At 35.8% G+C, this 11664-nt stretch overlaps 1 protein-coding gene across 1 annotated transcript in view; it reads right to left on the minus strand.

The window, feature by feature from the left end:
* MCM8 (minichromosome maintenance 8 homologous recombination repair factor) overlaps positions 1-9525 on the minus strand; it is a 22868-nt gene extending 13343 nt beyond the window's left edge. Inside the window, exons 1-9 of the mRNA XM_015826725.1 lie at positions 9384-9525; positions 8672-8746; positions 7041-7123; positions 6232-6381; positions 5306-5409; positions 2646-2844; positions 2277-2362; positions 1600-1751; positions 697-895 (exon numbers count right to left, since the gene is read on the minus strand). Of these exons, the coding sequence (XP_015682211.1) occupies positions 697-895; positions 1600-1751; positions 2277-2362; positions 2646-2844; positions 5306-5409; positions 6232-6381; positions 7041-7123; positions 8672-8746; positions 9384-9525 (1190 nt within the window). The remainder of the gene's footprint in view (positions 1-696; positions 896-1599; positions 1752-2276; positions 2363-2645; positions 2845-5305; positions 5410-6231; positions 6382-7040; positions 7124-8671; positions 8747-9383) is intronic.
* Between the last annotated feature and the right edge of the window lie 2139 nt (positions 9526-11664).

Here is an 11664-nt window from a genome sequence, read left to right on the forward strand (position 1 = left end):
GAATTTCCTGACAATGATACTATCTAATTATTCTAGGCTCTCATCCTGGGTGGGGACTTTCTATATCCTGTTGTCTAAGCCCTATTTTCAATCCAGTTCTAGAATACCAATAAAGGAGAATATTTATAGCTCAGGGTCGAAATGAGGGTCCTTGGTGTTCTCTGAGCTTGGTTGTTTTCTTGCAGACATTTCATTACCCAAGCTAGGTAACATCATCAGTGCTATCAGACCAGTTTGGGTAATGAAGCATCTGCAAGAAAACAACCCATCTCAGAGAGCACCAAGGACCTTTAAGCTCTAGAATACCCAGAAGGAAAAAAGCATAAAGGGATAAATATCATGTGCAGAACACATTAAATATTATAATTGCTTTGATTGCTTGTTTTGATGTGGATGTTTAGAACATTATGACTCCTACTGAACTAAATGCTAGAGGCAACTTGTAGTTACTTTTTCATGAATATCAAGAATATCTTGTAAGGAAGGGTCCAATCTCTGATGTTTTTTTCTACAAAATCATTTTCATGTTTTGAAGATGTTAGGAATTCAGACACATTTAGTAACTGATGTTTTACAAAATGTTTTTGTTATACAAAAGATCACGTAGTCCAGACGTGTGTGAATACTCAAAAGGGTTAGCTGAAATGGGAAGGGAGGCGCAAATAAAAACCCACGGGCTTGCAATAAATTACATACCTGACAATAAGCTTGAACAGACTCTCTTCAGCTTGTATTTCCTGGACTGCATAAAGATCTTTAAGTGAAAACTCCATGCATCCTTGCTGGTTTAATCCATGTTCATAATTCTTGATTTTCTGGCCTTTTGTATTACTGATAGAGTTTGCTTCAATGTATAATAGGAATACACATTTATCATTTTTATTTCTTGACGTTCCTGTTAAAATATCAATAGTAAGATCATGATAATCTTTCTGCTTTAGGATGTAACATAGGATATTACCTGGTTTGGGTAATGAAATGTCAACCCTGAACTACACATATTTTTATTTATTAGCTGGCTTTAAACACCGTTTTGCAAAGCATATTTATTTACTGCATTTGTACCCCGCCATAATCCAAGTGATACTTGGAGGCTTAAATGATGGAGAAACATTTAAAAAGCCACAATAAATCTTAAAATCCAGTAAATAAAATAAGCTATGAAATCCAGGTGAACCAAGGTAAAGTAACCATAAGATAAAAATATAAAAATGGCTAAAATTTCATGTTTAATTATAATGTTTTCTGGAAATGTTGAATTTTCACCATCCTGAATGATATCATACTGCTCCAGAACACTGCTCTGCCACTAAAAACTCAGCACCTTTTAGCTTCAGCTGTCCTCACTACCCAGAAGTAGAATACTAAGAGCAGTTTCTTTGTGAAAACACTATTTTCAAATAGTTGTGTACCAATATAGTGATCTCTTTGTTTTAATTTAAATCTCATGTTTGTAGTCTGACACTAATTAAGTTTCACTTTTGGCCCACTAATTGGGCAAAATACAAATATACACATAGCAACTGAATTAATAGCCATTTTTTAAAATGGATAAAAATACCATGCAGATGTTAATACACAAAATTTGATATAGTTCACCTTCTTCCGTGTTCGATACCTTGACAATTCCTGCAACAGTAATCACATCACCTGGAACACAACTATCTACAAGATCATGAACCAATTCACATTCTATTGTCCGAGGAATTCTCCCAGCTTCTCGCTGATCATCTGACATGAGTTCTTGAATTCTGGAATACCAAGTTAATAAAAAAGAAAGAAAGACATGATGCCACTGGTGGAGGAGAATGAAGATTTATAAAATATTGAGCATATATAGGTAGGTCAAAACAAGCATTCTGACTTTTGCTTTGGTTTCGGAGTACCAATATATTTCTGGCAAACACTTTTTAGAGCTGAAGATAGGTTGAAATGAATTATGAATCAAAGATCCACAAAATATTGCTTAAAATATGCACCCACCCACCCTCAGAAACATACACACATCTTAGGGATAAAAGAGAAGTACAAGTAGCCAGAGTTCAAACTAGATTTCTCACAATACCAATCTTACAGAAAAAGGACATTACTATCTCTGGATTAAAGAAAACTTTATACATAAAATGAGATATTTTATCTTTCAATGGAATTACTTATTCAATAGAACTTTTAACATTACAATAAAGAGATTGTACAATTAATTCCTCACATTTACTATAAAATCAAACTGTAAATAATCTAAATTTCCAAAATATTAGGGAAAATTATATATTTACTTAATCGACTGCCAGTCCACTGTAACTGTGTAAGGAGAACTTCTATCTGCAGTGAAGGATCGTCCATGACATTCAGGCAAAGAACACTGAAACACATTAATGTTCAAATTTAGTACAAAAGAAAGTTTATACCACAGCCATATTTGTTGTGTTTGTTTTGGAGAGGCTTGCACTTATACTTGATTAATTTTTCTTTTCATCATAAATAATACTCTTAAAATGAATTACAATTTGTAAAATCCCTTTTATCAAAGTATGATTCAGGTTCTTAAATGTGCAGTAAACCGCACAGCATGAAAATGTATTACTTTAAATACTAGTCACAAAAAGTAGGAGACAGAACTTTTTATTTGAGGGCTTTTTTATTACCTTTGTTGGAAGAGTGTACTTTCCATCAGGGAGAGGAAAACTCTGAGTATTTCCACAGGTGCTGCATATAAAAGCCATCTTGGTGCAGATAGGTTTAATGTTACTAACACGCACAACAGTCCCACGTAAAGCAACGTACTTCCCATAGCAATTAGCTCGAATATTCTTAATTTGAATAATTGGATCATAGTTGTACACTCTAAAAATATTAAAATATATTCAAATAAAATAATAATATACTGATAATTCAGTGAGAGTTCATCATGTTTAAAATAATAGTACTATTCATATAATAGCAATTGGTGAAAACAATGATTTGTATTATAAATTTGAGTGGTAATAAAAAAATTTAATTTGTCATAACTTACATGTGTCATGGATTTAAATGAAATTGAATTTCATTTTCTCTAAATGAAGCCAATGCATTATCTTTTTTTTAGAAGAATATACTGCATATATTAAAATAACATTTTTTCTATTGTGAGTCAGTCTTAGCACAAACAAATTATAATTGTAAAAATTTATTTCTATGTATCCACTTTCATTTATATGGGAAATTATTTTAGCAGACCAAAATTCAGTGAAAAGCTGCATGTACGTAGGCATTTGGATATTAATGCATGTTAATAGTTAATCATAATATTAAGCATAAAAACTTAAATCATAATATTAAGCATAAAAACTTCCTGGGATACAGTTTTCTTTATTATTTACTACATTCAGTTTAGGAATCTTTATAATGTCATAATTTTTATGCCTTCCAGAAAATAATAGATCCAATGGTGCAAAAAACCAAAACATTCAATAATGTCTTGAAATGTTTAGTCCTATTACTTCAAATAAAAATAGAATTTTCAAGCTGTAATACAAAATTCCAATTATATAGCAATCTCTGCAAAGCCATAATGGAAAATGTCCTTCCACAGATTTGGTGCAGTGATGAGATCTTTTCAAAGCAATGTTCTCCAAGGCAGAAAATAATTACTGCCACATGGTCTAAATCAGGAGTGTCAAACTGCCGGCCCGCAGGCCGGACACATCATGCGGAAGCCACGCCCACCCCATTGCCAGCAATGGCAAAACAGTCCCGATATGTTGTGCAACGTCACGTGACGTCACGAGTTTCACATGTCTGGTCTAAATGAAAGTTCTTATTACTTGCATTCTGGAGAAGAGCTATTTTAGGCACACTTAAGCCCATTTAATCTATTAGATCTATTTCTAAATAACATACTTCTCTTATTTCTGAGTAATTCATGGGCAACCCTGCAGATGTCTATTGTTGTGTCCTGAGCCTGCAAAGGCAGGCTCGGGACGTTGCAAGAGTCCCGGGCATTTGCAGAAGCTGCCCGGGACCAGACTGAGTGGCGCCGGCCTTGCGCACATGCGCAAGGCGGGAAAAGGTAGTATTGTGATTGGTTGAATTTGCCCGGGGATCTGAAGGTATAAATAGAGGCCTGCGTGCCTCTGCTCGGGTTGTTCGTAGAATGGAAGCAGAGAATAAAGACTTGTTAGAAATGCTTCGTCTCAAGCGCCATTATTCTCCGGACTTAACATCTATGATTTCTATAGAATAGTTTCCCAGGAGGGATAATATAGAAAATTGCATTTGCTATAAAGTAGGAATGAAAAAATATTTGGCCTCACAAATCAAATAAACAGGAAGATGCAATTCTATCAAGGCATTTCTCTGAACTAAGTGTGGCTTGCTGATAAATCTAAATGTGGGCAGAGAAATTATTCCTACATGCAGCAATACTATTACTGCTCATTATTTCAATTAGGTGAGTGAAGGACTGGTGTAGCTGGCTTGAGTCAGAGAAACCCCATTTTTGTCTGTTTCCCTTTTCAGCACCTTGCTCTGCCTTAAACGTTCCTGGAAAGATCATGTGGTTGCTATTATAAAAAGTATCATCCTTTCCCTAGAAGCAGTAGATTTAAATCTAATTCCCCTTTCTTTTTTATGTAAATTATTTAGAAAATTTTGTATAAGCTATCGATTAGAAACAGAAGGCCAAGGACAAGGGCTACAATATATTAGTAATGAACCCGCTTTCTAAGAGGGCCATCTACCTACCAGTGGTATGAATAACTTACTAGTTGTTGCCTATTGCTGCTAATTATCATGTGATTTTTGAGGTTTTTTTTGAAATGTATAAAAACCATGGTAATTTACTGTATGTTTCCGAGGTTCTTGATTTGTGACTTGGGTCCCAAGAACACTTCTTTGTTGCTATACAGCAGACATGTCAAACTCGCGACATCACATGACGTCACGCAACGTATCGGGACGGTTTTGCCATTGCCAGCAATGGGGTGGGTTTGACACCCCTGCTATACAATATAAAGAGGTTGAAATTTCCTGCTTTGTGTGTTAAATTGGCTCTTTACACCAGGTAAAAACAACATCAGCATTGACTGGGCCAATCCACAATTTGGTCAATTGACTACTGGTACAAGTTCAATATCAGTTTTCTGTGATATTCCAGAAATTAATAATATTATTAAAATTTTCTAAGATTTCTTATGCTATCATTTTCTCAAAAATGTCAGAGACTTAGAGTTCTTGCCATTTTGTATTCATATACAAGAAAGTGTACAAAACTTTTAAAAACATTTTCAGTTTGTCTCATAATTGAATAATTTAAAAAAATAGATACCTTGCATGAATATGTGGCACATTTATAATAGGCTCTTCATCAATGGGTAGCCCTTCTTGCTCTTGCAGTTTTGCAGCATGCTTTTCAAGGTCTTTGATCAATATCTAGAGAATAAAAAAGAAACTGCCTGAATTCCATTAAATAATTAATATAGAAATATCATTTTTAGAAGCAGATGGTGCTTTTAACCATCGAAGGGAAGATTTTTCTTGTAATTTGTTTTTCTTTTATACTGTAGTATGCATTGTCCCTGCTATACCATTCCAAAGGATCCCTAATCCCCACAACTGAGGTGGTTTGGAGGCCTCTGCAATTAAGAAACCAAACTATTTAGCATTGTAAAGCAAAATGTATGTTTGTAAAGCACCGCAGTTCCAAGTCCTAATGCAGCTGTGTTTACCTTTCATCTGCTTCTGTGTGTGAGAATTCTGATGTGAATATCAGCAAAGCTGCTGTGCATGCACACATGCGCAGACACCCAAACAGCCTTTGAAGCAACTACACAAGACCTTGAAATGATGGGACCGCTTTAATTCATATTCTGCTCATGCTAGCCTGCTTTTCAAAACCAAGGTAATCTTGCTTAACACAGATACAGAGGATTAACATACATAAGCAGGATTTCACTACCAAGCAGTTATAAAATGTTCATAATCCTTCCTTTTTTTTATTATCACGTCATTTACCCCAAGGATATAAACAAAATGGTTTAAGATTTGGGCTCAAACTTTATGTAAATTTCTAAGTCCTGTTGAATTCAGCCAGGCTTAATTTTAAGATATGTGCATGTATGGATCATATTATTATTATTGCTTTTTATATGAAGTGTAAATATATTTGTTCTCTCATACCAGATAAGATTTGCATTTTGTGAATAATAAGGCTTTGGAATGTAAAAATATCTATTATTTGTCTAGTGCACTTACCTGGTGTATGGCCAGACCCATGCAATCTAATATTTTTTGAGGCGTATCTCTTAATTCAACAGCAACATTGGGTAACGATTCCACTAATTCTTTATCACATATCAGTTCCTTATAATCCACAAGAATACTTCCTTTTCTTTCTATTTCATCCTATAAAATAGAGATGTGTTGAATTGGTGTTCAGTAAAGTTATAACTCTGTCGTTTACTCCATTACACATTATTTTAATCAGTCGTAAGCTGTTTAAGCGTTCTCAGATATTAAAGACTGCCAAAAATACCAATCGTGGATTTAACTGCCTCATATTCCAAAATACGCATCATTTGCATTATATGATGATGCTCTCACATGTTCTTTGTTCACTGAACATAGCAACACCACTGACTTATACTACCCTCTTTTCACTCTGAGCACAAAATAAAAAGGATAAATTATATAAATTTGATTGAAAGATAACATACACTGTGTAAATAGTTAAATATGTGAACAACAAAACGTGTATAGTTTAGGACAAGAAAACTCTTCCTTATTTTCTAAAAATGTCTTCTATTTGTCCATCCATCCAAATCTTAGCATTAAACATCAGATCATAGGGAACTGAAGAACAAGATTAAACAAATTTTCTAAAGGTTCTTACAGAATCAGTCTGCAAACTCTTAGGAAAAACCAAATTAAAACGTTAATAAATACCAGGAATACCTTGGATTCTCTCAGCATATAATTACAAGAAGCAAATATACAAATGTGCACGGTTAAACCAGCTTCAGAAAACAAAATTATCCAAAGCAACATATAATCTAATAACTTACCTTATCATAAAACTCTATTCGAGATTTGAAAAAAGTTTCAAAAGCTTCAGTCTTCTGAACAAAAGGTGAGTTGTCATCATATACTGAATTAGAGAATGTTGATTAATACAGTTAATATAGTTATGGCTATAGATAACATTGAACATATAAGAGCATATTAAACAAACTTATTATTGATTTTACAAGCCAATCTTTAATATACTAACAATACATTATATTTAGTGCAACTTTAAAAAGTTCTGCTGAGGATTTAAAGACACTCCATTAATATTTACAATACTAAGAATTTAATTTCTTCAGGTAAACATAATTTTGACCATCTTTTATTTTACAAGCATTACTTTGACTGCAATTGTCATAATTAATGAAGCTACATGCCAGAGAGAAATCTTATAGCTTCATTTTATGAAGTTTTAGGCATGCCAACAATAAGTAGAATTTACATGATACAGGTTTTAACCATCATGTGATGTAGCACTAAGTTATGAGAGAATTCATACGCCTTGCCAAGACCAATTACATTAAGGTTAGCAGTGTGTGTGAAATCCAACTACAAATGCAGAGGAATGATACAATGTTAACATTTCATTGAACACAGGTTTACTTCATCATACATATGAAAACTATTGAGCTGCATGATAAGGAAAGTCAATATAATACTATTGTATTTTAGGAGTTTTTATATTTAAAAAATTAAAAAATTAAGAACTTTTGATCATATTTTAAAACACATATTCAATTTATTCTTGATAGGGAGACTCAATTTTAATTTGTGTACCTTTCAAAATATTATATAACTTTATATAAGTTTGTTTATTGCAAAACAGCACAACTTACATGAACCATACTATTTCTGCATGAAACAAACCGTACTACTCAATATGCAAATCCAAATGTTTACCCAAAAGTATTCTGCTTGCATTTTATTTTTTATATAGTATCAGAGATATGCATAGCAGATTTGACATACCGAAGTCAGATTTAGACATTACATTAAATTGTAATGGTGGTGTTTTTTAGTGTTTTTCCCACTTGGTTGCAGCATTCACTTGATTTGCACTGCACTCACCTAGTCCACGCTCAAAGCTGTCAATGCATGATGCAATAAATCTTGTTTTTTCATTTGGCTTGTTGCAGAGTCTGAGGTTGATTAGAGCTGAGAGGGAATGAGTGGTCCAAGTTCATCCAATGAATTTCTGTGCACAAAGTCCCTCCAACTTCTAGTCCAGCACCAGCACTATACTACGTTAGCTCTTTCTCACTTTATGTTGTGATATTGTTATACTAAAATAAGCCACATGCTTGTTATTTCATCACACCAACTCAACTTCTTCAGTCAAATGCAATTTGCGGCAATATATGTGGGAATACGCCTCTGCCAATCCAATGTAAAGGTGATACTCCAGTCCTGGGTGCCTCATTCAGGCAGAGTAGGAATTTATGTGGACAGAACAGGAACAATTTCTGGCAGTGAGCCTTCTTTGTATGTGTTATTTTTTAAAAAAAAAAAAACTGTGACCCTGTCCTCAAAATTTGCTCATGGTTTCCCAGAGCATCATGACCTACAGCTTGTAAATTTCAACTCTAATCAGCTCTCAATTGTACCATATACAAAGAAAGAAAGCCCTCACCTTCAGAGAAATAAAGTTTCCAACCTTTATATGGAGCATCTTGGTCCAGAGTAGTTTGAATAAGATGAGGTTGTGCTGAAAAGTATCCCCTCAAATAGTCAGTGATAAAATTGAGCATTTTTAATTTGTTATTAAAAACAATTCATATAGATGTTGCAGCTGCAAATAACATCTAAAATAATAAAGATAATAATTGCCTGAACAGAGGGACAACCTGATCATAAGATTCAGCTTTAAAACTTTCATCTAAATTATAGCATAGTAATCCAGACTTCAGGCATTGTATTATGCTATTATAAGCGGTTTTTTTCCCCCAGAAACTTAATTTTTTTTAAGTCTCCAAAGCAAATAAGGTCATGCAGGGATGTGCCTGAGATATTTGGAATGACTTTGATTGAAACATTCTAGGTCTTTTCATTGAAACAATATCATTGGTGGCGCCCCCTACCTTTTGGAATTATGCCCCTCCCCGTACGGTTGGCCCTCCAGGAAGGCCAAGGAAAGCAGCCAAGGATAAGCAAAGTTCCCAACTGGTTGAGTTCAAATATATTTTATTTTTGACTGCCATTTCATTGTTTTAACTGTGTGAGAAGGCTTTAATGGTATGCATTGTTTTCCTGTTTTAGGTGACTTTTGTACACTGCTCAGAGTCATCCTTCTTGACTTGGGCAATCATATGAAGGCTATAAATATAGCTGTGGAATTAACATACCCGATGCTAATTTCTCGCCAGCATTTTTCCAGTTTTCTCTCTGTCCACTTCCTTTTCCTCTCCCTTGCCATCTTCCTCTTCTCCATCTTTGAAAACCCCCTCCTCCTCGTGCAGAACCTTTCCTGCTAGGCTCAGTATTCATCTTGGCATTTTAACAGATCTGCATTCTGAAGTAATTAAAAGACAATAGATGTGTAACATACATTAATGTTGGAAGTAGTTATTAAGGCAGACATCCATTTGTTTCTATGGTGGTGTTTGTACATTATTTTAAGTAGCCGTTTACTTCAGGTTCCTGACCTCTAGCCCCTCCACATGCCCCAAAGGTAAATACCCGGCTAAGTCTGTAAATCAAACTAAACCCTGGTTTAACTATTTTTTATTGAATAAATCATAGTTACTTTTGGACAATGTTTTACACTTTTGTTTACAAATGACAAATGATAAGATTCACACAATGTATCAGGCCCAAACCAAATCATGTTATTATGGATAAGCTTATATATGAATCTTAAGGTGACCAATCGTCCTCCTTTAGGGAGGACAGTCCTTCTTTTGTAAGTTCTGTCCTCTCTCGAAAAGCGTCCTCCTACATCTCCTCCTTTTCAATATTTGAAGACTAATCTCTAAATCTCCGTATTCGATCGATGCCAACCCGATCCGTTGCGTGTGGTGTGACGTATTTGTATTTGACATGACGATTCGTCAAGGCTCAGTACAGTGCAGCGAGACACGATTATGAGACGCATGCGCTCCGCACAGGAGAATTGTTTTGAGAGAGTGCGCCGTGCGCAAGAGTGCGCCGCACGCAAGTGGCTTTGTTTACTTCTTACCGAAACATGACACGGCACGCACACACACATTAGACTCACTTTTTTTTCTTCAATTTATTTGTGTCCTCTTTCTCATTGTAAAAAAGTTGGTCACCATATGAATCTTCAATATCGAGTTATCATTTCCACTGGGCCACGAAGAATAGCAACTCAACAACATTTAGAAAATTTCAATTCCCTGACTCCCATTAACTACTGTAGAAAGTTAGACTGATTTAGAGGAACTTCAGGTGTGAGCTAATGTGGTAAACCCATGATTCTTGGAATTTAATCCAATAGGCACAACACAAAAAAACTATCCAAATACATGTGTTACAAATCTATTTAGGACTCAATTAATACAGCCGGGGTTACTTTCAAATAAATTTTGATATCACTGCACCAACTATACCCTTTCACTGCAAGCGCAAAATCATTTTTTTAAAAAACAGTATACATGTAATTCAGGGGTCTTCCAACTTGGCCCTTTTATGACTTGTGGACTTCAACTCCCAGAATTCCTCAGCCAGGCATGCTGGCTGAGGAATTCTGGGAGTTGAAGTCCACAAGTCATAAAAGGGCCAAGTTGGAAAACCCCCTGATGTTAACTATTCAAAGAAAACATCGATTAAAACTGCTACTAATCAGAGGACCCCTTCTTTCCTTCCCAAGCACACTCCATGGAGTCAACAATTTTTAAAAAGGAATGTAACCCAATTATCGATGAAGCTGGTCAACCTGTATCTGGCGCCCGCAACTTCAGACTAAATGTACCCCTCATATAGTTCGGCGTTCCTCCATTTGAGTGAAACATAAAAGAAATATTCGGCCCTTCCGCGGGGAAATTCGACTAGATTTTTGTCTCTCGAACGCTTCGCTTTGGAGGTTCAAAGTCTCAGTTACCGCTGAATGCAGCAGAGAGAAAGACGTGAAAAGGTATCCGACCGAAAGCCGACTTGCCACAACGCCCCAAAGCGTCCCCGGTCGTCCGCACCTGAATCTCCTCCCCGTCGGTTCCCTTCGTTTTGTTTCGCTCTTCCATTTAATTTTGGCGCGGCGCAGCGAAGCCTCCCTCGGCATCGGGCGCTCGGAACCAATCAGAAATGACGCCGCTGCGCTTGCCGCGATTTCCGTAAGCGGGAAAAGGCAAGTCACGTGGGGTTCTTAACGTCCCTATCTCCGTCTTTCCCCCACCTCGGCGGCTTTTAAGGGATGTGGAACTTCAACTCCCAGAATTCCGTAGTACACAATGAGAATTATGGAGAATTCTGGCAGTTGAAGTCCATATCACCCTTTAAAGTTGCCGAAGTTGGGAAGCAGTTGCGTGCAGACGTCTTATTGATAAGGACGAAAGGAGTTGCTTCTCACGTGCTTTTCCTGCCTCTGTTGCTGGAGAAAGACTTAAGATGCTTGAACCGAGAAGGAAGTCTCCCTCCATTTGACTTAGGCTAGAGCAGGGGTAGGCAACC

Source organism: Protobothrops mucrosquamatus, unplaced genomic scaffold (assembly GCF_001527695.2).
Source record: "Protobothrops mucrosquamatus isolate PMUCROS unplaced genomic scaffold, P.Mucros_1.0 scaffold3259, whole genome shotgun sequence".
In the NCBI taxonomy this organism is placed as follows: Eukaryota; Metazoa; Chordata; class Lepidosauria; order Squamata; family Viperidae; genus Protobothrops; species Protobothrops mucrosquamatus.